General features: G+C 42.3%; 3 protein-coding genes across 3 annotated transcripts in view; 1 reads left to right on the top strand and 2 right to left on the bottom strand.

The window, feature by feature from the left end:
• CYP4X1 (cytochrome P450 family 4 subfamily X member 1) overlaps nt 1–6,845 on the bottom strand; it is a 238,861-nt gene extending 232,016 nt beyond the window's left edge. Inside the window, exon 1 of the mRNA XM_079154690.1 lies at nt 26–6,845. The gene's annotated coding sequence lies outside the window, so the exon portion shown is untranslated. The remainder of the gene's footprint in view (nt 1–25) is intronic.
• A 10,318-nt stretch (nt 6,846–17,163) lies between these two features.
• On the bottom strand, nt 17,164–18,951 carry LOC306664689 (heat shock cognate 71 kDa protein-like; the record flags this gene model as incomplete). The annotated part of the gene is given in 2 exon segments (XM_079145700.1): nt 17,164–18,708; nt 18,711–18,951. Coding segments are annotated over 2 exon segments (1,548 nt in total), but the record flags the coding sequence as incomplete, so codon positions are not given.
• Nucleotides 18,952–19,226: 275 nt separating this feature from the next.
• LOC306670153 (cytochrome P450 4A10-like) overlaps nt 19,227–27,968 on the top strand; it is a 17,345-nt gene continuing 8,603 nt past the window's right edge. The window contains exons 1-5 of the mRNA XM_079154725.1: nt 19,227–22,930; nt 24,393–24,534; nt 25,173–25,217; nt 25,673–25,800; nt 27,618–27,742. Of these exons, the coding sequence (XP_079010851.1) occupies nt 22,742–22,930; nt 24,393–24,534; nt 25,173–25,217; nt 25,673–25,800; nt 27,618–27,742 (629 nt within the window). The 5' untranslated portion in view covers nt 19,227–22,741. The remainder of the gene's footprint in view (nt 22,931–24,392; nt 24,535–25,172; nt 25,218–25,672; nt 25,801–27,617; nt 27,743–27,968) is intronic.

Raw genomic sequence — 27,968 nt, 5'->3', positions numbered from 1 at the left:
GGAAGAAGAGCCTGGAGTAACCTACCCACAGGAGAACCTGTTCCAAACTGCCACCTCAGGATCCATGACCTCTTCTCTGCTTTCCTTCACTTGTAAACTGGATCAGGAAGAATGCAGGAATATTTAGTTTGAACCTGTGACTAAATGAATGAATGAATACTAATTTATTATGAATTTTGAATATATGTAGAAAGAGGAAATAAAATGGTTGCAATGGTATTAAAAAAAAAGAAATAGAAACTTCTATAAAATAAGGCATCCAAACTGAACCTTGTCTGATTACAATGATGATCAAACCAGTCCTAAGTTTTATTCATTCCCTCTCTCACTCATTCATCAAATCAAGAAATATTTTGGGAGCATCACAATAAGTGTCTCTGCGTGCTATGGGAAGGAGAAGGACATCTGCTGCTCAGTGACAACCTTCCATAAGTCTTTGCTGTGGGGTGGATACTGAAAGATGGGGAAATTTTTACTTCTAAGTAAACATTGACATGAGATCAAAATTAGACCAAGAGCAAAGTGGGAGCCCCTGGGAGAGCAGGCTTCCAAGGGACTCTTTCTAAAATATTTTTGGTGTTTTAGTCTGAATTCTGCACTTTGGATTTGACCTTCAGGAATCATAAAGAAGTGAGGGTGAGGATATTAAAGATGAAAATGGTTCCATCCCTTGCCCTCCATGATTTTCATTAGTGATTGACCCTGAGTGTTTCTAAGACATCAGCTCACACTTCACATGTAATTCTGTATTCTACTTTTGTCACTTTCTTGTAAGCATTGGTCATATACTGCTATATTCTCCATAAGAATCATTTTAAATGACTACATGCATCTAGCCACATGGTTGACCCTGTGCCTTCTCACAGGAGCTGGGTAGTGAGTCTTGCATTTGTGCCATTAAGTGGAGCAGCTGATCTGTTAGGTCTTCCTGCTACTTGAAAACACTGGATGAAACTTGGTGGACAAGAAATGCTCACTGCAAAGTTTGGGGCATGCTGTACAACTGCACCTCCAGCTAATCATTGCCTCCTTCACACTAGGATCAAGAGCAAAGTCTCTGGATCCAGACTGCCTGGGTTAGAATCCTGGCTGTGCCTCTGACCAATTGGTTGACCCTGAGCAAGCAGTCATCCCCTTTCTTCCTTAAGTTTCCCATCTATGCTATGAGATGGTTTGAAGTTTGGGGCGGGGGTTGTTTTTGTTTTTTCTATTCTTATTATTGCTGTGAAATAAATCTGGTAAAGATTTGATCATTGCCCTTAACATAGAGTGCTCACTACTCTAAAGAAGAATGCTGGGATGGAAAATAACCTCGAAATGAGAGCAAAGCTGAGTGGAATGGAATATAAATAGTCACATGCTCCTCTGCCTGGGGTTCTGACAGAGTTAAGGATTCAGATAAGAACAAACAGAGTTCTGGCCCCAGGGGTTGACTAATATATCACTTGTCATAGTATAAGACAATGAAGGAGGGATTGGAGAAAGCATTTGGGTAGGTAAGGGGTCAGGCCAGGAGACAACTTGCAGCTCCTCAAATATCTTTTGTGTTTTACGTTCTGAATTCGGCATGTGGGATTTGACCATAAGGAATCATGAAATTGTGAGAGTGAGATTCTTGAAGATGAGCATATCCTCCTGACCCTCTATAGTGCATCCTCCAGCCAGGTAAATTATTCCTCCTTTAACATCCTAGCATTTTAATTTTCTTCTTCCTGCAGCATAGATTCATCATATTTTACTATACTGATGTCATTTGCTGCATTTATCCACTTTACTGAGAGATCAGGAAACATTTGTTGACTTTGTTGAGAGAAAGAATGAGGTGTTCTGTGGGGTAATTCAAAGGGGATTATTATCCCACTCTGCAAAAGAAGACACCATACTCAGAAAGGGTAAGTGGATGGCTACAGATGGAATAAGGTCGGAACCTCCTGAATCCAACTCAGTGCTCCACAGTCACAAGTGTACAGTGAATAGGGCAAGCTGTTTGGGAGTCCAGTAGGAAAGGATTCTAATCTTGCCACCTACTTTCAATAGCTATTTTCCTCGGAGCAACTCAATTTACCTCTTGAGAAAATTTTTTCATCACTAAAATTATGTCAAGAGAACAAGCAATCATGGACTGAACATCTGATGAATTACACTATGAATTTCTTGAAGTCTGGGCTCGTGTCTGTTATTTTAGTAGCTCTACCCCACCACTAAGATATTGACTATCACATAATTGGTACCTAACAAATATTAGTAAGCAATATGGAGAAGGGAAGGTGAGTGTTTTCACGGTCCTTGCCTCTGTCAGTTGAAAAGACTTTGACTTCCCCGTTTCCCGAGGTAAACCTTTCAGAGTAACAAACTCTGGACTCAGATCAAGTTCTGCTCTCACCCTCTTCTCTCCCACGGGTGGTAAGGGTGATCCTCCTAGGACCACGGCGGGGCACTTAGAGGGCTCAGTGATACTGAGGGACAGTTAGTCGTCTAAAAACTGCTGCACTGTGAGCATCTCTGCACTGAATCCCACCAAACTCTCAAGACGTATCTCTGGATTCCTCCAAGTGGCCTTTATGCTGGGCCTGCTTCTACTGCTGTTCAAGGAAATTCAGCATTAAATGTTACAGGCAGTGGCTGCTCAAAGCCCTCCATCAGTTCCAATCCTTGCCCTCCTTGGGCACGAGGTAGGAAGCAGGAGGAAGTGGAGTTGGAGGGCAGACAGGTTTTAGCCCACAGAGACTGGCCAGCACAGCCGCAGGACAAAGCCTCTATGGAACAAACATAAGGTTTTTGAGGAACACCCAGATAACCTCTTGGGCTGGCTAGGCTCATCCCTGTGAAAGAAAGCTCATTCCCTCACAAGAAGCTGGTCCTGCTGTTATTCTGCTTTGTTACACACTCCTTCCCTGTGCGAGACTGTCACCTGTCAGGGCAGCCTTGTGCTTGGAGACTGTGGTTGGTCTTTCCTGAGTCTCCTCTTCATGCTGAGCATCCCTAGCTTCCTCAGTTTTCACATATATGGCTTCAACCATACAACAAGCAGTTTCTTACAATTCTAAATATGTGTATATTAGTCAGTTTTTCATTGCTGTCACAAAATAACTGAGAAAATCAGCTTAAAGGAGAAAATATTTATTTGGACTCATGGTTTCAGATATTTCAATTCATAATCACTTGATCCCATCACTTTAGACCTTTGGTGAGACAGAACATTATTGCATATCAATCCTATGCTATGTGATATAAATAGATAAAAGATACTGTTCCTGCCTCCAAGAGCTTAGAGTCACAGACAAAGTAGGGTGTGCAGAATCAGATACCTATATTTAAACAGACATCATTCCTTCATTCTTTCACTGGCTCAATAATTTTAACAACCAGTTTGTAGAATATTCTATGCCCATGGCACTCTCCAAATCCCTGGACTACAGTATGTTCTTGAATAAAACACTCATGGGGCCTAGAAGACTATCTGATCATTGGCCTGATTCTTGAAGATACAAAGGCAGAGGTAAAGAGAGGACATCTTCAGTGACCTCAACAGCTTGAGCTGAGCTTTGAAGTGGAGCTGGACTGCAGGTAAGAGGCAGTCAAGGCAGTAGCCCACAGAGGGCATGCAGGGAGCTAAGGCATTTAGACACCGTTCTACGTGATGGAGGGCAGGGCAGGTTTAGTGTGGAGGAGGGGAGTCAGGGACACCAGAGAAGTCCAGGTGAGGGAACTGAAGTTGGCAAGAATGGACATTTGTGGAGTCACATTAGAAAATTACAGATGCTATTGAACTGAAGGAGTGAGAGGAGGCAGGAGTCTGACCACTGACTAGGAGGCCAAAGGAGCAACTGAAAGGTGAGGGAAGGTGACTTCCAGGATCCCTATCTGTTTTAATCAGTTCTTTAGCTGTTGTGACTAAAAGATCTGTCCAGAACAACTGTAGAGTAGGAAAGTTTATTTGAGGGCTCACAGTTTCAGAGGTCTTAATCCATAGAAGGCTGGCTTCATTCCTCAGTGCTTGAGGGGAGGCAGAACATCATGGCAGAAGAGGGTTGCAGAGGGACATGGTTCACATGATAATCAGAAAGCAGAGAGAGTCATCTCCACTTGCCAGATACCAATATATACCCCAAAGTCATGCCCCCAATGCCCCATCTGCCTTCAGTTACTACTCAATCCCATCAGGTGATTAATTCACTGATTGGGTTAAGGCTCTCACAACCCAATCATTTCCCCTCTGAACCTCGCATATAGTCTCACAAGTGAGCTTCTGGGAGACACCTCACATCCAAACCACAACACTATCCTTCTGTCCACAAAGCTTTTCCCATGCCCTTCTAATGTCCCTTTCTTACCCATCCTATTCTTTTTCTGATAAACTGAGTCCTTGTATGTCTTTCTAATGGTGAGATGGGAATGTGGTTCACCCTCTCCATGACAATAACCAATGGCCTCCACAGTGAGAAATCAGAAACTGAGTGAAGGGAGTGAAGGCACCGAGGATTAACTCCAAATCTTCATGTCATTGGACCCTGTCCCTTAGATTTCTGGTACTAACCTAACAGAGATTTCATTCCTCCAAGACTAGAATTAGGGTCAGGGCTTGTGCTGAAACTGTGGTAGTCTTTATCAAAGGTCAGGAGAGTGTGAGCTAAGGTTTAGGTTAGATATGTGTGTGACCTATAAGGAAGGGTAAGGCAGGCCCCATCAATGAGGACCCTGAATGCCCAGCTCTGGGTGGGGCTCAGGGGCCGGTGCCTGCCCAACTCAGAATAGGGCCTGAGGTCACTTATCCTGCCATTGGTCCTTCCTGGCCTAGGAACTGCATTGGCAAACAATTTGCCGTGAATGAGCTGAAGGTGGCTGTGACCCTGCTCCACTTTGGTCTGCTGCCAGTTCCTACCAGGATCAACTTTCTCATCTCTCAAGTTGTATTGAGGTCCAAGTATGGGATCCACCTGCATCTGAGGAAGCTTCAATAATCCTTGTGGGGATAAAGACAGTTCTGTGGGCTTGCTGCCAGCAATTCTGTCTTGTCACCTGCTGCTGTCACCACCTGTCTGCCCACATCTTGCCTTCTATCTGCTCAGCTGCCCTTCTTCCCATCTGAAGGCTGTCCTTCCTCCTGCCTCCTGTCTGCCCTTCCATCTCTCACCTTCCTCCAGGCTCTCTACCTGCTTTTAATCTACCTGTCTCTCAGCTACCTGTATCTCTGACTGTCCACCTAATGCTTGATCACCTGCTGGTCTCCAGCCTGACTGCACCTCTCCTGTGTTTAATTGCAGAGTTGAGACCTTTTATACTAAATGTCATTACAGAGAGATGATTTTTTATTTACTGCCACTTTTATTTATTTCTAATGTTAAATTTGATCCAAATTATTATATGCTTAACTACTCTTCTAATGAAATTCATTATTCCAAGCCCTTCTGGACTTTGGGGTTTCTATTGAGAAATAATATGTTACTCTGATTGGTTGCCTTTTAAATGTGACCTGACCTTTCTCTCTTGAGGCTTTGAAAATCCTATCCTCATTCTTTATATTTGACAATTTAATTACAATGTGTTGTGGAAAGATTCTTTTTTGATGTCATCTCTTTGGAGATCTAAATGCCTCCTATATTAGGATTTTCACCTCATTTCCAAGGTTTGGAAACTTCTGCTATTGTTTTACTAAAAGATAAGCAATGCCTGCATTTTCTGTTTCTTCCATGATGTCAATGATACATAAGTTTTTTTCCTTTCAATGTTGTCCAAGGGTTCTTGAATATTCTGATCATAGTTTCTCAAATTTTTCTCTAACACTGTCTGTTTTAAGTCAGCTTTTTCACTGTTATGAACAAAGGACCTGATGAGAACAATTCTAGAAGAAGAAAAGTTTATTTGAGGGTCATGGTTTCAGAGGTCTCTATCCAAAGATGGTCAATTTCATTTCTCAGGGCCCAAAATGAGGCAAACATCATGGTGGAAGTGTGTGGCAGAGAAAAGTAGCTGGAACATGGCACCAGAAATCAGAGACAGAGAGTTCCTCTCACATATAAAATATAAACCTGAAGGGCATGTTTCCACTGACCCACCTTCTCCAGTCATACCCTACCTACCCATAATCACTATTCAGTTGATCCCTATCAGGAGATTAATTCACTAATTATGTTAATGCCCCAATGACTCAATCATTTCACCTTTAAACCTTCCTGCATTGTCTCACACGTGAGCTTTTGGGGGATGTCTAATATCTCAACCATAACACTGCCTGAATATTCAAGGCTGGCCACCTTGTCTTCAGGCTCTGAGATTCTAAATTCTACTTTAATCTATTGATGAGACTTTTAATTTGAATTTTTATTTGACTTATTGAGTCGTTTATTTCCAGGACTTCTGTTTGGTTCTTTTTCAGAATTTCTCTTTGTTGAAATGCTTTTCCTCATCTTATATTTTCTCCCTTAATTAATTTTCTATATTTTTAATTTATTAATAATTTTAGCAATAAACTTTTTTAATTTCCATAGATAAATTTATTTAGAATTACAAATATTAAGAATAAAAGATTTATGCTAGCAATAAATTTTAAACTCTTTTTCCAGGATTTCATCTACTTCATTGTCTCTGGAGTCTGTTATTGAAGAGTTATAAATTTCTAGAGGCATCTAGTTGGCATGTTTCTGAGGTCCTATATTATTTGCACATCTGTTGAGATGGATTTTTCTATCTCTTTTATGTGAGGGTTGTTTAGTGAGTAGTTATCTCTGGGCAGGAGATACATCCTAGCCTCAGCACATCTGATCAGAGTAAAAGTATTAAATTTAACCAATAATGCCACAGTGAGAGGAAAGAGTAACTGCCAGTAAAAAGAGCAATTTAAGAGCAAACTGGGAGGTTTTCAAGATGGCGGCCTAGAGGGTGGCTGCATTACGTGTTGCTCCAGAACTCAGGATTCAAGAGAGGAGATATTGAGACGCTTGGGACCAACTCAAAGTAGCCGGGTGACTCTCACCCCCTGGGGGGGCATCCCGGATGGGACGGGGGTCCCGGAACGCAGGAAACTTTGTGAAGTAGAACTGCCGGCGAGACGCCCCTCCCCCCGCTGGAGCGCCATAGAGGAGGCCGCTTGGCACAGCGCTGGGACTCGGAGCAGCCACTGGGGCTCCGGCGGCTGCCCGGGGGAGGAGTGGCGGGGAGAACTGTGTGGACTCAGGACACCGGGGCCTGCCCTGAGGAGGAGGAGAGGAGCGTGGCCACTTGGATTCGGAGAGACTGCTCCAGAGCTGCAGGCGGTTGCCAGAGGAGAAGCCGCGCGGCGAGCTGTTTGGAATCAGAACGACGCTTCTGAACACCGGGGCCTGCCCTGAGGACAAGGAGGAAGAGGAGCAGCCGCTTGGATTCGGGTGACTATACGGGAACTACAGGCGGTTGCCAGAGAAGGGGCTGCGTGGCGAGCTGTTTGGACCCTGACCACTTCTGAACCCCGGGGCCTGCCCGGAGGAGTAGGAGAAGGAGGAGAAGGAGCGCGGCTGGTCCTTTGGACTCGCAGTGACTGCATTAGCGCTCCAGGCGGCTGCTCAGAGGAGAAGGCAAGTGGTGAGTGGTTTGGTCTTAAAGTGACAGCTCCTGAACACAGGGGGGCTGCCTGGAGGAGAAGCGTGGTGGGACGCTTGGTCTTGAGGGACCACACCAGAGCTCCGGGCGGTTGCCCAGAGGACCCGTGCAGCGGGTCACGTGGATTCAGAGCCACTCAGAGGGACTGCTCCTGAACACCCGGGGGGTTATCTGGAGAAGGAGGAGGAACGGGCAGGGTCACTTCGACTCGGAGTGATTGATTGCCCCGGGCTACGGGTGGTTGGTGGGAGGAGGAGGCACGAAGTGAGTTTCTTGGACTCCTAGTGACCGCACCGGCATACTGGGTGGCTGTCTGGAGGAAGAGGCCTGTGGCGGGTCTCTGGGACTCAGAGCGATTGTTCGGGGCCACAGGTGGCTGCTCAGAGGAGGGGCCACGCAGCCAGGCGATTAGGTGCAGAACAGGGTCCCAGGATCTAGGAGGCTTCTGGGTGGAAGAGCCGCACAGAGACAGGCTTAGGGCGGAGCGAAGGTTCCAGGCCTATGGGCAAATTCTCTGAGGAGGGGCAGTCTAAGGAGATTCATCTGCGAAGGGTGAGGCTCCCAGGCCCAGGAGGTAGGGCCGGGCCCCTGGAAACTTTGCAGAGGAAGGCAGCCCAGCCCAGGCAGTAGATGTAAATTGAGGGGAACCTCTAGGAGGAAACTGACCAGCGAGACCTCCCCACCGGGTGAGTCTTCCCTGCTGGGTGAGGTTTCCCACAAGGACGGTAAAACCAGAGGCTCAGGCCCAAACAGGCCTTGCCTCAGCCCACAGCCTAGGTCCCCTTTGGATGACCATTGGTCAACAAGTGGAGGCACCTCTGCCCACTAGCAGGGAATATACCCCACCTGAAGGCCACCACTCCTAGAGAGGCAGCTTCCTTGTGGAGCACCGCATTATCAACCTCCTCCAAGACTTCAGCCTACTGAAGGCTAAGAGGGGATATATATAGAAATCTTCAGGGTCATTGTAAATCAACAGAGGAAATCTGCAATATCTCAGCGGTCCACTGATATCTGAACAACATGAGAAAACAAGGAAAGAAAATGCTGCAAACAAATCTAGATGTTACATCAATAAAACCCAATGACAGCATGGCAGAAGAAATGACAGAAAAGGAGTTCAGAATGTACATAATTAAAATGATCAGAGAAGCAAACGAGGAGATGAAAGAGCAAATGCAAGCATTGAATGATGAGATGAAAGAGCAAATGCAAGCATTGAATGATCGCACCAATCGACAGTTAAAAGAGCAAATACAGGAAGCAAAAGATCATTTCAATAAAGAGTTAGAGATATTGAAAAAAAACCAAACAGAAATCCTTGACATGAAGGAAACAATAAACCAAATTAAGAACTCCATAGAAAGCATATCCAATAGGATAGAACACCTGGAAGACAGAACCTCAGACATTGAAGACAAAATATTTAACCTTGAAAACAAAGCTGAACAAACAGAGAAGATGGTAAGAAATCATGAACAGAATCTACAAGAACTATGGGATATCATGAAAAGGCCAAATTTAAGAATTATTGGGATTGAGGAAGGCCTAGAGAAACAAGCCAAAGGAATGAACAACCTATTCAATGAAATAATATCAGAAAATTTCCCAAATCTGAAGAATGAAATGGAAAATCAAGTTCAAGAGGCTTACAGGACTCCAAATACACAAAATTACAACAGACCCACACCAAGGCACATTATAATGAAAATACCTAACATACAAAATAAAGACAGAATTTTAAAGGCTGTGAGAGAAAAGAACCAAATTACATTCAGGGGGAAACCAATACGCATATCAGCAGATTTTTCAATCCAGACCCTAAAAGCTAGAAGGTCCTGGAACAACATTTTTCAAGCCCTGAAAGAAAATGGATGCCAACCAAGAATCTTATACCCAGCAAAACTTACCTTCAAATTTGACAATGAAATAAAATCCTTCCATGATAAACAAAAGCTAAAAGAATTTACAAAAAGAAAGCCAGCATTACAGAACATTCTCAACAAAATATTCCATGAGGAAGAGATGAAAAACAAAGAAGCAAATCAGCAAAGGGAGGAATTATCCTAAAGGAATTGTCAAATAAAGGAGGAAACAAGTTGTGTCAAACAAATAAATAAACAAAATTTTAAAAATGAACCAAATGACCGGGAAACCAAATCATTTCTCTATAATAACCCTGAACGTTAATGGCCTGAATTCATCAATCAAAAGACATAGACTGGCAGACTGGATTAAAAAGAAAGATCCAACAATATGTTGCCTGCAAGAGACTCACCTCATAGAAAAAGATACCCATAGATTAAAGGTGAAAGGATGGGGAAAAACATACCATGCACATGGACTCAGCAAAAAAGCTGGAGTATCCATCCTCATTTCCGATAATGTGGACTTCAAGCCAAAGTTAGTCAGAAGGGATAAAGAAGGTCATTTCATACTGCTTAAGGGAAGCATAAATCAGCAAGATATAACAATCATAAACATCTATGCCCCAAACAGTGGCTCATCTATGTATGTCAAACAAATCCTTCTCAATTTCAGAAACCAAATAGACCACAACACAATAATACTAGGTGATTTTAACACGCCGCTCTCACCACTGGACAGATCTTCCAGACAAAAATTGAGCAAAGAAACCATAGATCTCAACAACACAATCAATAATTTAGACTTAACGGACATTTATAGAATATTCCATCCAACCAAGAGTGAATACACTTTCTTCTCAGCAGCACATGGATCCTTCTCTAAAATAGACCATATATTATGCCACAAAGCTAATGTTAGCAAATACAAGAAGATAGAGACACTAGCATGTATTCTATCAGATCATAATGGATTGAAGTTAGAAATAAATGAAAGAGTAAAACACAGAAACTATTCCAACATCTGGAGATTAAACAATATGCTATTATATGATGAATGGATAACAGAAGATATTAGGAAGGAAATTAAAAAATTCTTAGAGGTAAATGAGAACAAAGAAACATCATATCAAAACCTCTGGGACACTATGAAAGCACTACTTAGAGGGAAATTTATTTCATGGAGCGCATTTAATAAAAGAAGTAAAACTCAACAAATAAACAACCTAACACTACAGCTCAAAGCCTTAGAAAAAGAAGAACAGAACAGCACCAAAAGTAGTAGAAGACAGGAAATAGTTAAACTCAGAGCTGAAATCAATGAAATTGAAACAAAAGAAACAATACAAAAAATTGACAAAATAAATAGTTGGTTCTTCGAAAAAATAAACAAAATTGATAAACCTTTAGCCACACTAACAAAGAGAAGATGAGAGAAAACCCAAATCACTAAAATTCGGAATGAACAAGGAAATATCACTACAGACAGGATGGAAATACAAAACATAATTAGAAGCCATTTTGAAAATCTATACTCCAACAAAATAGAAAATTTCGAAGACATCAACAGGTTTCTAGAGACATATGAATTGCCTAAACTGAATGAGGAGGACATAAACAATTTAAATAGACCAATTTCAAGTACTGAAATAGAAGAAGTCATCAAAAGCCTACCAACAAAGAAAAGTCCAGGACCAGATGGGTTCTCAGCCGAGTTCTACAAAACCTTTAAGGAAGAGCTCATTCCAATACTTCTCAAAGTATTCCATAAAATAGAAGAGGAGGGAACCCTCCCAAACTCATTCTATGAAGCCAATATCACACTGATACCTAAACCAGACAGAGACTCATCAAGGAAAGAAAATTTCAGACCAATATCCTTAATGAACATCGACGCAAAAATTCTCAACAAAATTTTAGCAAATCGCATACAAAAACATATTAAAAAGATAGTGCACCATGATCAAGTGGGTTTCATCCCAGGGATGCAAGGTTGGTTCAACATCAGGAAATCAATAAACGTAATTCACCATATTAATAGACTTAAAGTCAAGAATCACATGATTATTTCAATAGACGCAGAAAAAGCATTTGATAAAATACAGCACCCCTTCATGCTCAAAACACTAGAAAAAATAGGGATAGTGGGAACATTCCTTAATATTGTAAAGGCCATTTATGCTAAGCCCATGGCTAATATCATTCTAAATGGTGAAAAGCTGAAAGCATTCCCCCTAAAAACTGGAACAAGGCAGGGATGCCCTCTTTCACCACTTCTATTCAACATCGTTCTTGAGACTCTGGCCAGAGCAATTAGACAAACCAAAGAAATTAAAGGGATACGAATTGGGAAAGAAGAACTCAAACTATCCCTGTTCGCTGATGACATGATTATATATTTAGAGGAACCTGGAAATTCCACCAGAAAACTCTTAGAACTCATAAGTGATTTCAGTAAAGTAGCAGGTTACAAGATCAATGCCCATAAATCCAACGCATTTTTATACATAAGTGATGAATCTTCAGAAAGAGAAATTAGGAAAACTACCCCATTCACAATAGCCTCGAAAAAAATAAAATACTTGGGAATCAATCTCACAAAAGAGGTGAAAGACCTCTACAATGAGAACTATACAACACTAAAGAAAGAAATTAAAGAACACCTTAGAAGATGGAAAGATCTTCCATGTTCTTGGATAGGAAGAATTAATATTGTCAAAATGGCCATACTACCTAAAGTGCTATACAAATTCAATGCAATTCCAATTAAAATCCCAATGACGTACCTTACAGAAATAGAGCAGGCAATTATGAAATTCATCTGGAAGAATAAGAAACCCAGAATAGCTAAAGCAATCCTTAGCAGGAAGAGTGAAACAGGGGGTATTGCAATACCAGATCTTCAACTCTACTACAAAGCAATAGTAACAAAAACGGCATGGTATTGGTACCAAAATAGAAAGGTAGATCAATGGTACAGAATAGAGGACACGGACACAAACCCAAATAAATACAATTTTCTCATACTAGACAAAGGGGCCAAAAATATGCAATGGAGAAAAGATAGCCTCTTCAACAAATGGTGCTGGGAGAATTGGAAATCCATATGCAACAGAATGAAACTAAACCCATATCTCTCACCATGCACGAAACTAAACTCAAAATGGATTAAGGACCTCGGAATCAGACCAGAGACCCTGCAGATTATAGAAGAAAAAGTAGGTCCAAATCTTCATCTTGTTGGTCTAGGACCAGACTTCCTTAACAGGACTCCCATAGCACAAGAAATAAAAGCTAGAATCAACCACTGGGATAGATTCAAACTAAAAAGCTTTCTCTCAGCAAAGGAAACTATCAGCAATGCGAAGAAAGAGCCTACAGAGTGGGAGAATATCTTTGCCAATCATACTTCAGATAGAGCACTAATCTCCAGAATCTATAAAGAACTCAAAAAACTCTACTCCAAGAATTCAAACAGTCCAGTCAACAAATGGGCTAAGGAAATGAATAGACACTTCACAGAAGAAGATCTACAAGCAATCAACAAACATATGGAAAAATGTTCAACATCTCTAGTAATAAGAGAAATGCAAATCAAAACCACCCTAAGGTTCCATCTCACCCCAATTAGAATGGCGATTATCAAGAATACGAGCAACAACAGGTGTTGGCGAGGATGTGGGGAGAAAGGTACACTCATACACTGCTGGTGAGGCTGCAAATTAGTGCAGCCGCTATGGAAAGCAGTGTGGAGATTCCTTAGAAAACTTGGAATGGAACCACCATTTGACCCAGCTATCCCACTCCTTGGCCTATACCCAAAGGACTTAAAATCTGCATACTACAGAAATACAGCCACATCAATGTTCATAGCTGCTCAATTCACAATAGCCAGACTGTGGACTGTAGATGCCCTTCAATTGATGAGTGGATAAAGAAACTGTGGTATATATATACTATGGAATATTACTCAGCCATAAAGAATGATAAAATTATGACATTTGCAGGCAAATGGATGAAATTGGAGAGTATCATGCTGAGTGAGATAAGCCAATCTCAAAAAGCCAAAGGACGAATGATATCGCTAATAAGTGGAGGTTGACACATAATGGGGGGGAGGGAAGGGTTAGAGTTAGGGTTAGGGAGGGGGGCAAGTATAGAGGAAGGAACTACTGTATAGAGGGTAAAGAGGGGTGGGAGGGGTGGGGGGAAGGGAAAAAAATAACAGAATGAATGAAACAACATTGCTCTATGTAAATTTATGATTACACAAATGGTATGCCTTTACGCCATGTACAAACAGAGAAACAACATGTATCCCATTTGTTTACAATAAAAAAAAAAAGAGCAAACTGTACATCAGCATTTGCTTAAAAATTGTTACTAATGATCTCTGACAAAAGAGAAAAATGTGTGAGAAATAATATAGAAGAGGCTGAGAACATTAAGCCCCAATGACAGTACACTAAATTGAATTGGAAGAAGGGATTAAAATAAGGAAAGTAGAGAGGAAAAGAGAAAAGAAAAAAGAAAAGGCTGGGGAAGGGAAGGAGGACATTGATAAAATGAGAAAAGAAAGAAGGATGAAAAAGAAAGGAAGGGTATGGATATGAGAAAGAAGAAAAGAGGCATTGAGAAAGAATCCAGTTAATTGATAAAATATGCAAAATTAGGTAGAATTCTGAAAAAACTCAGAGTGTGGGATGACACTGGGAATCAATTTACATCAGGTGCTAATGCAATGCCAGACATAAAAAGATTCCATTTTCTTACTGAGTTTTTTTAAATGATAACATTTCTTTAAAGGGTTTCAATTCTAGAATCTTCTAGCTATGAGGAAATTTGTGTGCCACAGATATGTTGTTTTTTTGTTCTCATCTTAGACCCAATCCAGTCACACTTGTTAGTCGAGTTTGTATGCTGAGCTCTTCCACCTCCTTGCCTGGCAGCCTCTGTTGGTGGAACGCTATCCATTCCAGAGTAGACTTCATCTTCAAAGTGGTTATGTTATTTTGACCTGGGGAAGAGTGTAAGGCTGGCAGCATTATTAGTCATCTTTCTCACCATCACAACCTGTGGACTGACCCAGGTTACATTACTTCCCTTGTTCTGAACCTCCATCCATGTGCAGCAGGAGGTGTGTGAGACTCTGTCTATCATCCAGACCTCTCTGTGTATGGGGATGGTTGTGCTTGGCCTACAGTAGATGTTTCAGGGTTACTGACTTTCACCAAACCCCGATCTGTCCCAGTTCCACCCCTGTCAACACCATTCCTTAACCCAGTTCAGACTGTCAATTTCAAATAAAACTGCCCTTGGTTCTTTCCCACTCTGCAGGCGTATAGACTGGCCACTGTGGTTCCCCATCACTCGGATCTTCCCCCGAGTCTGTTGTATAGTCTCACCTCCTGTTTCCAGACTGACTCACAGCTTGCTCACTGACTTATCTAGTGAAAAGTAAAACTTAAGTGGCTGTTTGGTCTTGGGTATTCACTTGGTGAATGCCTATTCGTCTTTCCAGACCCCACTCTAATATAGTCTTCTCTATATCTGGTGGACATTTCATTCTCCCAGTGTACATTTATCCTGTCTAATTGTATGGTTATTTTGGCTTTTGGCTTTTTTTTTTTTTTTTTTTTTTTTTTGCCTTTACCGACCATGAGGCAAAAAAAAAAAAAGTTTGTTAAAGCAGTAAGTTATTGGAAAAAGAGCTATTATTCTGGGGTATTTGGGAAAGGAATTACTACCCCATGCTATAAAAGCAGTCACTGAGGTACAAAGAGGATAAGTTACTGGCTACATATGAACTAAGAAGCTGACCTGGGCCTTGAGCCTCCTCAAGTACAAGTACAGTGCTCCATCCACCTGCCCTGGGACATAACTGGAAAGTGAATAGGACAAGTCCCAGAGAATATTTCTGAGGCCAGGCTCAGAGAGCACAGGACACTGGAAGCTTGCTCCCATTACTACCCCTAGTCCTATGGGTGAAAGAGGGAGCTCAAGTTCAATCCTACAAGCAAAAATGTCAATGTTCAGGTCCCAGAAAGTTAGGAGAAGTGGAAACCTGACATTGATCCAAGAGAAGGGCATTGCCAGCTAGAGGGAGAAAGCTGAATGTCCAAATGTAAAAGAATGATATTGCATTCTTGCCTACATGAACACACACACAAAAAGAACAAAACCGAGAGACAGCCCACTGAATGACAGAAAATAATTTCAAATCTGAAGAGGATATATAAAGAACTCCCAACTTAACAAAAGTATAACCCATTGAAAAAATGTGCAAAGTTCTTGATAGCCACTTTCTCAAAGGTGACATGTAAATGTCAATAAACAGCACATTTTTAAAATATTCAACATCCTTACTCATTAGGGACATGAGAAGCAAAATCATGATGAGACACACCTTGGAGTGACTATAAATATTTTTAATGGAAAATAATAAATGTTGGGCAAAATGTGGAGAAATCGGAACTCTGATGCATCATTGCAAGTGAATGTAAGTTGGCATATCCAATTTGAAAACAGTTTGGTGGTTCCCAAAAAAGCTGAAAATAGAATTTCCATATAACCTGGCAATTCCAGTACGAAGGAATTCCAACGGAATTGAAAGCAGAGATTCAGACACTTGTAAGCCAGTGTTCATTGCAACATTATTTACAGTAGGCATAAGATAGAACATACCCTAATTTCCATCACAGATAAATGAACACACAAAATATGATACAAACATACAATGGAATTACATTCAGTTACAAAAAAGACTTAAGTTGTGATATATGCTACAGCATGAATGGCCTTGATAATAGTATGCTAAGTGAAAAACAGTCAAACATAAAAAAACAAATATGGCATGATTCCACCAATAGATAGTAGAATAGGCAAATTCATAAAGCCAAAAAGTAGACTGTAGAAAGTAGACTGGAGATGGCCAGGGACTGGAGAAGGGAAGGACAGGGGGGTTTTGCTTTCTTACAGTTACAAAGTTTCTGTTTGTTTATAATGAAAAATTTGAACTTTTCATGGTTGTATAACATTGTAATTGTAATCAATGCCATTGAGCTATACAATAAAAATTGGTAGAAGCATCTAATTTATGTTCTATATATTTCCTATAATTAAAAAATTTAAGAATTAATATAAAAATGTAGTAAATGAATACATTTTTATGGCATATACATTATATCTGAACAAAGCTGTTTGTATAAAAATGTTTCTTTCTCTAGATTCAGCCTTTGTAGAGGATTAAGAGTAAGCAATGTGAGCAAAATTGTATCAGCATCAAACTTGGCTTTAAAAGAAAACAAGTAAAGCCTGGGATGATCTTCCCAAAGCAATACCTACTTCAAGATACCCCATCAGAATCCACAGCTTCTCCTCTGCCTTTCTTTGCTTATAAACTCAACCAGGAAGCTTGTGGGAGGGAAAATATTAATTTCATTTTCTATAAACCATGGCATCCAAATCTGAACTTAGTCTGGTGGAGATGGAAATCCAGTCACACCAGAGTTTTATCCATTCCCTCTCTCCCTCATTCACCAAATTAGTCAGTATTTATTTCTCAGGATCAGTAGGCACAGGTTTCTGTTCCATGCAGTGGGAAGCATAAGGATATACAATGCCCAGTAACAACTTTGCAGAAGTCTTTGGTTGAAATGTCTGAATAGAAAATAAATGATCAAGGTATTTATGTATTAATAAATAGTGATGATGAAAATCAAAGTTTTTTTGCCAATTTTAAATACAGTTTTATTTAAGACATTGCATTTTCCACTTACAATACAGTGTTCATAAAGTGCAATGTTATTTCCTTTCCCTGTGTACATGTTCCCTATTCAAGTATTGAGAATGCCCAGTAATTTATTATAGCAGCAACCTTAAAACTGCCACAGAATTTGCTACAAATTTGGGCCTTTCCATATTTTACTGTGGAACAATGCTACTTCTATTGTTGGGCTGGCTTAGTCAACCTCTTCAATGGTGGGCCCAGAGGAAGCACCACCAGAGGGAGGAGCTCCCCCACCAGGGAAGCCCCCAGGCATTCCTCCTGGCATGCCTCCTGCACTCTGGTACAGCTTGGTAATGATGGGGTTGCAGACTTTCTCCAGTTCTTTCTGCTGATGTTCAAATTCTTCTTTCTCTGCGGTCTGATTCTTATCCAGCCAGTTGATGGTTTCATTACATTTGTCAAGAATCTTCTGTTTGTCCTCATCATTAATCTTTCCTTGTAGCTTCTCATCTTCAACAGTTGCTTTCATGTTGAATGCATAGGACTCAAGTGAGTTCTTAGATGACACCATATCCCTCTGCTTTTCGTCTTCAGCTTTGTACTTCTCAGCTTCCTGGACCATGCTCTCAATGTCTTCCTTGCTCAAACGACCTTTGTCATTAGTGATGGTAATCTTGTTCTCTTTTCCTGTACTCTTGTCCACAGCAGAGACATTGAGGATGCCATTGGCATCAATATCAAAAGTGACTTCAATCTGAGGAACACCATGGAGTGCAGGAGGTATGCCTGTAAGTTCAAACTTGCCAAGCAGGTTGTTATCCTTGGTCATGGCACGCTCACCTTCATATACCTGAATGAGCACACCAGGCTGGTTGTCAGAGTAGGTTGTGAAAGTCTGTGTCTGCTTGGTAGGAATGGTGGTATTACGCTTGATGAGTACAGTCATGACTCCACCAGCAGTTTCAATACCAAGGGACAGAGGAGTGACATCCAAGAGCAGCAAATCTTGAACATTTTCAGCTTTATCTCCAGATAAAATGGCTGCCAGGACAGCTGCACCGTAAGCAACAGCCTCATCAGGGTTGATGCTCTTATTCAGTTCTTTTCCATTGAAGAAGTCCTGCAGAAGCTTCTGAATCTTGGGGATACGAGTAGAACCACCCACCAGTACAGTATCATGAATCTGTGACTTGTCTAGTTTGGCATCTCTAAGAGCTTTTTGCACAGGATCAAGGGTGCCACGGAACAGGTCAGCATTCAACTCTTCAAATCGAGCCTGGGTAATGGAGGTATAGAAGTTGATTCCTTCATAGAGAGAATCAATCTCAATACTGGCCTGAGTGCTGGAAGAGAGGGTATGCTTAGCTCTTTCACATGTAGTACGGAGATGTCGGACAGCTCTTTTGTTCTCACTGATGTCCTTCTTATGCTTCCGCTTGAACTCAGTGATAAAATGATTGACCATACGGTTGTCAAAGTCTTCTCCACCTAAGTGGGTGTCTCCAGCTGTGGATTTGACCTCAAAGATTCCATCCTCATAGTGAGGATTGACACATCGAAAGTGCCACCTCCTAAATCAAAAATCAGCACATTTCTTTCAGCTCCAACCTTTTTGTCTAAACCATAGGCAATAGCAGCGGCAGTTGGCTCATTGATTATCCTAAGCACGTTGAGACCAGCAATGGTTCCAACATCTTTGGTTGCCTGACGCTGAGAGTCATTGAAATATGCTGGCACTGTGACCACAGCATTGGTAACAGTCAAAAACTGTGTTGGTGGGGTTCATTGCAACCTGATTTTTTGCAGCATCACCGATCAATCGTTCAGTGTTGGTGAAGGCAACATAGCTTGGGGTGGTTCGGTTCCCCTGATCATTGGCAATTATCTCCACTTTTCCATGTTGGAATACACCCACACAAGAGTAGGTGGTGCCAAGATCAATGCCGACTGCAGGTCCCTTAGACATAGTTCCGTATGTGTAGGCCGGAATCTACTTGCGAAGAAACCACGCAAACCTCAAAAGCTGCCACCGCATTCAATGAGCGAAAATCAAAGTTTTTGTAAGAGTTAAGCTCATAATCTATATACAGTTTTATATTCTTTTTATCACTTTCTTATAATCTTTACTCATCCTTCAAAATTCTTCATGAACACCATTCTCGATGACTATACATGTTTAATCACATGATTTTCCCTACATCTCACAGGGGCTACCTTGGATATTGAAGCTTGAATTTATGCTCATATGTGGACTAGATAACCCATCACATCTGCTACTTAGACCACTGGATAAAAGATAGCAAACACAAAATACCTCCTTGAACATTTGGTACCTTCAGTGAAAGATAAGTGCCCAGTGGAGTGTAATGAGGCTCAACCTAGGCCTCATCTCCTTTGTATTAATGTCTAACAGCTAAGTCTCTGGATCAAGACTGATGGGTGAGTTCTAACAGCACCTCTTATCAACTGGTTGATGCTAAGAAAGCAATTAACCTGCTTCTGCCTCATATTTCCATCTATAATAGGAGGGGGTTTTTTTGTTGTCTTTTTAACTGTTCTGTTGTTGTGAGGAGAAGCAAGTAAAATTCCTTGCTCTGTGCCCTTAGTATACTCTCTTCTCACTAAATGTTAGCTTTTATCATATTATGAGCTCAACTAAAATGAAGAATTTGGGATTTAGAGAGGGCCAGAAACACCCACAACCACAATTCAAAGCCAGACTCCGACTCCACATGTCTTCCCATTACTGTCCCTTATCCTATAGATGAAAAGCAAGTGCTGAGCCAAGTAAGGTACGAGTCAAGGTTCAAGTGTCCCAAGTTAGGGAAGAGGAATAAAGATAAGGATGGAAAATAACCAGAGAATTAGAGGAAAGTTCAGCAAAATGGGATGTAAATAAATGCATGCCCTTTTACCCTTGCTTTTTACAGAGCCCAGGATTAAGAAGGGAAAAAAAGACAAACAAACATAAAACCATCTAGGCCCATGGTTTATGTAATGGATTACTTGTTATTAGGAAAGATAATGGTGAAGGTTGTTGGGGACATTTCACAAGTTGTTGGGGGAGGCAGTTTTATAGTCCAATAGAGAAAGATTCTAATCCTGCCACAGACTATCAATGGTCATTTGCCTTTTTAAAAAACATCACTTTGCCACCCTGCCATCAATTTCTTATCACTAAAATAAGAATGATAGTTCAACCAATCATGTTTACTGAACATTTGGTAAACTAAATTATGAATTCTTTTAAGTCAGGATTTTTATCTATTTTTATTACTGTTGTGCCTACTACCTACATCCTACCTGGTTCTCAGGAAGTGCCTGGTGGATTGTTATTAGCAGAATGCCAGATTAGAGGTACTGGGCACACCTCCCTCCATGAACAAGGATCAAAGCAAAGAAAACAATACTACCATTTCACTGGAGTGTTTAAGGAGAGTGTAGGAGTACAGTGGGGTCATGATGGAGACCACACAGAGCCTATATACCCAGGATGGCTTTGTAAAAAAGGAAGTGCAGCACACAGTACCTAACACCATATCTCCCCATGCAAGATAAAACCTAAACTTCACACAGTAAATAATGGGTAAATGAGAGACCCACAGCAGTCCCCACTAAACCCTCTGATACCTGAAGAATTTGCTACTGGATAAGCCTGCAACCCTCACATGGTGTCCAGAACTGCCAGAAAATCTGCACTGATTCATTACCCCAAAGAAAGAGCCCCGCCCATTTTCTGCCCTCCACTACACAAGCTTCTACTGAACAACAGCACCTTGAGCCCCACTCAAGTGTAGTCCCATGATGCAGCCAGTCACCACATCCAAATTCATAAGGTACCACAGAGCAGTCAGGCAGCCTTGCCTAAGTGTCTCAGCCCCACCAAGACTACAGCCCACCAAGAACCTTGGTGGCCTCTTCTACCCACCAGCAGCCTTGACAAGCAGCCAGGCAGCTGCCTCTGAATAGCCCACTGGGCTAACTCACCATGAAGGCACGTGTGCAGCCCTTAGAAATTGACTGACACCATACCTGGGCCCACCAATGCATCTCACTGGTGATATATATTTTCAGGACCCTCGGAAGCTGAGAGTGCCCACTCCTCCTGCTGTGAATATTCCATACACCCAGGCCTGCTAGAGGGGCCTGATTCTAATTTGTCTCACTCAAATGTGAAAGCTAAGAAGCTGGCTTCATAAAAGTAGAATGTAAAACAGTGGTCACTACAGACTAGGAAGGGTGAGGGGAAGAGGGATAGAGGGAGTTCAGAACCAGGATACCAAACTACAGTTAGGAAAGATGGTACCACTACAGCACAGCAGGGTGACTATATATTTTATAAGTAGAAGAGTTCAAAGGTTCCCAAAAGAAAGAAACAATAGCTTGAAGAGCCAACCTTCTAGTGGAAGAGGGGATTCTGAGGATTCCTCAGGTGGCAGCTGAGCAGCCTTCCGTGATCTCTTCCAACACCCCCACTGGCACCAAGACAAAAGGAAAAGAGTGCAAGATCAGAGAATAGTTGAGTGTCCTTACTTGCAGTACAAGAAGAACATGAACCAAAAGGATCCTGCAGCAGAGGGGTTAAAAACCAGTGGAAGGTGAGTAAAGGCGGAAGGAAACCCGACCTGCTCCACAAAAGCAAAGAAAGCATAGGATGGAGAACAGCTTCACTCAGTTCAAAGAAAAGGCACAAAAGAATTTATTGATAATGTGCCAAGGAAGGAGAAGCTACAGGAAAAGGCTTGTGAGCTGAGGCTAAGACTTCTATCAGAGGAAGCGGGAGGTGGCAGATGTGCCCAAAGCCCAGAGCATGCTCGGTCCTCTCAGGCAGTGGCTAAATGCTTCAAGGAGCAGTACAAGACATTCATTCCCCACAGCCCTGGACACCAGGCAGCACCAGCTGCCCATGAAGTGGACACACCTGGAGGGAGACTGGCAGCAGTAGTACTAAGGTGCTGTGAATTGATGATCACTCACCACCTACCAGGAGAACTTGGCATTGGCAATTCAGGTGTAAATATGCAGGTGTTGGACTTGCTGAGTGAACTCAAAGAACTCTCTGCTGAGGCAGCCTTAATAAACCATGAAGTCTGGAAGAGGCCCAGGGCATGGCGACCCCCTCTTTTTAGACAGTTTTAGCAGAATAGCTATTTTTGTGTGATAACCTTGTTTGATGGGTAAAATATAAAACTTTTGCAGTAGAAAAAAAAAAGAAATGATAAGTATGTAAGAATAAAGAAATGATAATCATCCTGATTTGATCAGAACATTCTGTATTCATGTACTGAAATATCACATTGTTCCCCATAAATATGTATAAAAAATAATATAGAGAGGGGAAAATGGATGTGTGCATGACCATTAGTTACCATTTTCAGCTGACCAAAAATTTCTGTCTCCCAGGGTGAATTGTGTGAATGGTTCCAGTTAACTCTGAACTCTGAGGTCAAACTCTGCCCTCATCTTTCTCCCTCCCCCAGGTGGGTGGGGAGATCCTCCCAGAATATAAGTAGTGGAAATCAAGGATTCAGTGACAGTGACATTCAGTGAGTGATCCAGAAGCTTCCATACCATGAGTGTCTCTGCTCTGAGCCTCACCAGATTCTTGGGTGGCATCTCAGGGTTCCTCCAGCTGGCCTCCCTCCTTGGCCTGCTTCTGCTGTTCTTCAAGGCTGTCCAGTTCTACCTGCGTAGGCAGTGGCTGCTCAAAGCCTTCCAGCAGTTTCCATCCCCGCCCTCCCACTGGCTCTTTGGGCACAAGGTAGGAAGGAATGGAAAGGGGAGTAGGAGGGAAGGGAGGCTGCAGCCCAAAGACTGGCCAGGAAGTCCACAGGACAAAGCCTCTTGCATGTACTTGGTATCTGAGGAACACCCAGATTACCTCCCAGCTGGGTTCATCCCAGTGCCGGGAGCGCACTCCTTCAAAAGAAGCCCACCCTGCCGAGCATGGTGGCACATGCCTGTAATCCCAGTGGCTCAAGAAGCTGAGGCAGGAGGATCAAAGCCAGCCTCAGCAATTTAGTGAGTCCCTAAGAAACTCGGCGAGACCCTGTCTCTAAATAAAATATAAAATAGGGCTGGGGATGTGGTTCAATGGTTGAAAAACCCTGGGTTCAATCCCTGGTACCAAAAAGAAGAAGGAGAAGGAGGAGGAGGAGGAAGAGGAAGAAGAAGAAGGGGAAGGGGAAGAGGAAAAAGAAGGAGGAGGAGGAGGAGGAGGCGGCGGAGGAGGAGAAACAATCTGTCCTGTTGTTACTCAGCTCTGTCCCTCACTCCATCACCATGCAGATCTGACATCTGTCCTGGAAGCCTTGAATTTGGAGGACTATGGTTGGCACTTTCTGAGTCTTCTCCTCTCCAAGCTGACTACCCCTATCTCCCTCAGCTGTTCTCAAAGAACCAGTCTTTTAGATGCTTGCCTGCCCCAGTCACTAAATGCCATCAGTGCCCAATCCCAAGCTTGCCTGGATTTTTATGGAACCCTTCCCTTGAGGAATTATGCTGTCTGGTGACTATTTAAAAGAATCTCAGGAGGCTTCAGACCACAGAAAAAGGGCTCACTTTGCTGTGGTGGGCGGGTAATGTCAACTGGAGGAACCAACAAGCTAAGTTTGCCAAAGACTCTCGGAATTTTCAAAATGGATGATTTTAAGGCCTGAAACCCTGATGATCATAGAGTTGGACAGAAGCACTATGCCTTCCAGATGAGGGAGACTGATGTTTGAGTTGCCCTATTAAACAGGGTCTGTTTAGCTCCCGCTCGCCCTGCACTGTGAGGTCCTTTGCTGTACCTCAGTGCCCAGCACAGAGCCTGGCACAGGTATTCAGAGTCATTGAAAAAAAAGAGAGAAAGGAGAAACCAAAGGGCTGTGGAGGGGCAATACCAGCCTCCTATCCTGACAGTCCTGGGGGTGGAAGGCACAAAGCAAGGAGCACAGAGAGGGGCTCAGCAAGGGATCGTGCATTAAACACACTTAAGAGGAATAGGAAGAAATGGAGCTCATGTCAAGAATGAGGCTCTGATGCCAGCAGCTCCATCCTACAGGGCCAAAGGATCCCAGCTTTGAGCAAGTCCAGGGTTCTGGAAGACAGCACAGATAGGGCAGCAAAAAACAGCTCCAGGTTCCATTGCTATGTCCCTGTGGTCATCCAGATCATCGCTCCATTGCAAGGACTAGACCTAAACAAAATATTTGGCTCATTTTTCTTCCTTTTGGTGACAGTTCCAAAAGGACCAGGAGCTACAACAGACTGTGTCATGGGCAGAGAAGTTCCCCAGTGCCTTTCCCCGCTGGTTCTGGGGTAGCAGAGCTCGCATCGTTATCTACGACCCTGACTACATGAAGGTGATTCTTGGGAGATCAGGTGAGAGAAACCTCATTCTGGCAAGAGAAGCTCCTCCCTCTTTAGTATATGCCCCTTATCTGTCAAATTCCAGAGCAGAGTGATGCTTCAACCATCAATCCTAGCCACTGAGAACCATTTACCTAGACCACAATCCAGCGTAGGGCCAATAATAGTCAGTACTGAAGCTTTAACACAATTGTGTGGAGCCAAATTTTTTCAACTTTTTAGTCTTTCTTTTTAAATCAAATCTTGAGGCGATCTGTTAGGTAAATTGCCCCAGACCCAAAAAATAAACTTTATATCCATACCAACTTGGATTTGAAATCTCTAAATTGTCACCTGTCTTGGGTCACAGGATGACTAAGCCACTATCCATTGAAGAAAAACCATAAATCTCTCTCCTATTCTTTGGCATTGAGGACAGGGCCTATTTCTTGACTCTTCATCACAGTCCTGGAGGTGTTCAGCTGCTGATCTATGGAGCTGCCTCCCTGGACCCAGCTGACTGTCAGCACAAAAAAGGAAATAGGAGGGAACAAATTGCCAACTGACAGTCACTGAGAACTTGGGCAGCATACAGTCTAAACCACAGCTACCTTGGGACTGCACTGTTTGGTCCCTAGTTTCCTATTAAACCTTTACTTTAAACCTTTCAGATCCAAAGGCACCTGGTACCTACAGATTCCTGGCTCCTTGGATTGGTATGTATGTCTAAATTAGGTTTCCCAGGGCCATTCTCTCACTTGCAGGAAAACCAGGTGACAGGCCAAGGAATATTCCATCCCCAAATCAAGTCTCATTTCTTCTAACCAGACCCTCATTCCATCCTAATGCTGGTATGATACCTCCTCAACTTCTGCCACATCTCTTCTCCAAACATCCCAGGCTGACATTTAATTACATCCTTCCTTTTCCTGCTCCCAACACTTTTTCAGCCCTTATCTCACAGTTTTCATGATCATAGCCAGATGTACCAGCCCATTTAGGAAATTCACATTCCTGAAATGCACCATGCCCTTCCTGCTTTTGTCCAAGAAATTCAACTTTCTTCAGTGTTGCCTTCTCCAGCTCGATCCCACGGTACCTCCTAATTATCCCAGGGGTATCTCTTATTCTGTCTCCTCTGTACACATATACACACCTATCTCTGGTCCAGGGTATGGTTTGCTCCTGTTGAATGAGCAGACATGGTTCCAGCACCGGCGAATGTTGACCCCAGCCTTCCACTATGACATCCTGAAGCCCTATGTGGGAATTGTGGCTGACTCTGTCCGAGTGATGCTGGTGAGTCTGTCTCTTTCTTTCATTTTCACTCACCCACTCAAGGCACACACTCAGATTCCCCTGTCTAACACAGATAGTAATCAGACACAGTCACATGAAATAACACTCTCAGGATCTTACTGTGAGAGTAGGTCCCTAAAAAGTAGATGGGACAGAGAGGACCCAGGCATCAGGATAGAGCCACACTTTGCTTATGGTGCAAGTCAGAGAGCATCATGGTGGATACAGGCCCCATCTTCCACTTCCAAGTCTTCAGAACAGTAAACTGGAGGAGTAGCCAATCTTGCCAGACAGCAGGACTGGCTGATCTGGGCAATGGCATCTTCAGAGGCAGGCTAGAACTGCCAGGATGTCACGCAGACAGGCTCTAACCTAAGGCCCAGGGCTTCTGCCTGGACTTGTGTAATATATGCAATGAAATGAACACCAGGTCTATATTCTCACTGCCAACCTGCCATGCCATCAACTCCAATCAAAACTCCAATTTCTTTTTATTCTTTTATTAGCACATTATAGTTGTATACAATAATTGGATTCATTTGGCAAAATCATACTTGCAAAGAATTTAATTTACTCCATTTCAGTGACTGGTGCCCCTTCCTCTTCCTCCCCTCCTCCCTCTCCCTATTCTTTCTCTTCTCTACTGATCTTCCTTTTGCTCATTTATTTACTTATTTTGATTGGTGTTTTATAGATATGCATAAAGGTGAAATTCACTGTGCTGTATTTATACATGCACATAGCATGATTTCATCAAATTCATTCCGTATTTCCTCCCCTTTCCCATCCCTCCCCCTCCCTCTCAACCCCTTCTTCTACATCACTGATCTTCCCTATATCTTTTTGATATCTGATGCCCCCTCCCCTTTTCCCTTATTTTGCTCTAGCTTCTGCATATTAGATAAAACATTCAACCTTGATTTTCTGAGTCTGGCTTATTTCACTTAGCATGCTATTATCCAGTCCCCTTCATTTACCAGCAAATGTTATAATTCTATTCCTCTTTATGGCTCCATAAAACTCCCATTATGTATATAAACCACATTTTATTTATCCATTCATCTGTTGACAGGCATCTGGGCTGATTCCATATCTTGGTTATTATGAATTATGCTGCTATAAACTATGAAGTGGCCACATCACTATAATATGCCGATTTTAGATCTTTTGGATAAATACCAAGGAGTGGAACTGGATCATATGATAGATCCATTCCTATTTTTTTGAGGAACCCCTATACTGATTTCCAGAGTAGTTGTGCTAATTTGCAGTCCCACCAACAATATATGTGTGTACCTTTTTCTCCACATCATCACCAGATTTTTATTGTCATTTGCATTCTTGATAATTGCCCTTCTGATGGGATTGAGATAAAACCTTAATGTAGTCAAAACTCTGATTTCTGACCCAATTGTTGTCAGCAAACTTTCATTAAATAAACAGAAATCAAAGTCCCTAATGGCCCATTGGAAGTGCCCATAGTGGCAACCTACATTTTCTTTTGCCTCCAGACATTTGTCCCCTAATATTAGAGTCCCACCAAGTCCTCAGGTGGAGCTCAGCTCTATATTTTAATGGTCAAACAAAACATTATAACTGGCTCTCAAAATTCAAAACATTAAAAAAAATTCAAAACATTACAGAATGCTATGCTTAATTTTTAAATAATTTGTGAGAATATAGGCACCATTTAACAAACATTTATTTTAGCAGTTTTGAGTGCATCTGCTCTCTAAAGTCAGGGCCAAGGAACAGGTTATCTGGAGATGCACAAGCCTTCTAGGGAAAATGAGATCATTGCCCCTATCCCACCACAGGACAAATGGGGGAAACACATTGACCAGGACTCCCCCCTGGAGATCTTTCAGCACATCTCCTTGATGACCCTGGACTCCATCATGAAGTGTGCCTTCAGTTACCAAGGCAGTGTCCAGCTGGACAGGTCAGTGACCACCCTTCAGCTACAGAATCCTTCTTCTTACCAATTGTTATGGACTCACCTGAGAGGCAGATAGGGCAGTATGGATGATCACCTCCACAAAAAGAGAGTTTCTGACCCCAGCCCCAGACCAAGCCCTAATTCCTGACCAAAATCAACCCTGTCTCAGCCACAGAACCCTGATCCCCAATATAGGTGACAGCCTAGTCACAAGGTTTGTAAGGCAGAA

The sequence above is a fragment of the Sciurus vulgaris genome (genome assembly GCF_902686455.1).
Source record: "Sciurus vulgaris genome assembly, chromosome: 1".
NCBI lineage: Eukaryota > Metazoa > Chordata > Mammalia > Rodentia > Sciuridae > Sciurus > Sciurus vulgaris.
Note: the sequence above shows the minus strand (reverse complement) of the source record. Positions and strands in the feature narration are given on the sequence as shown.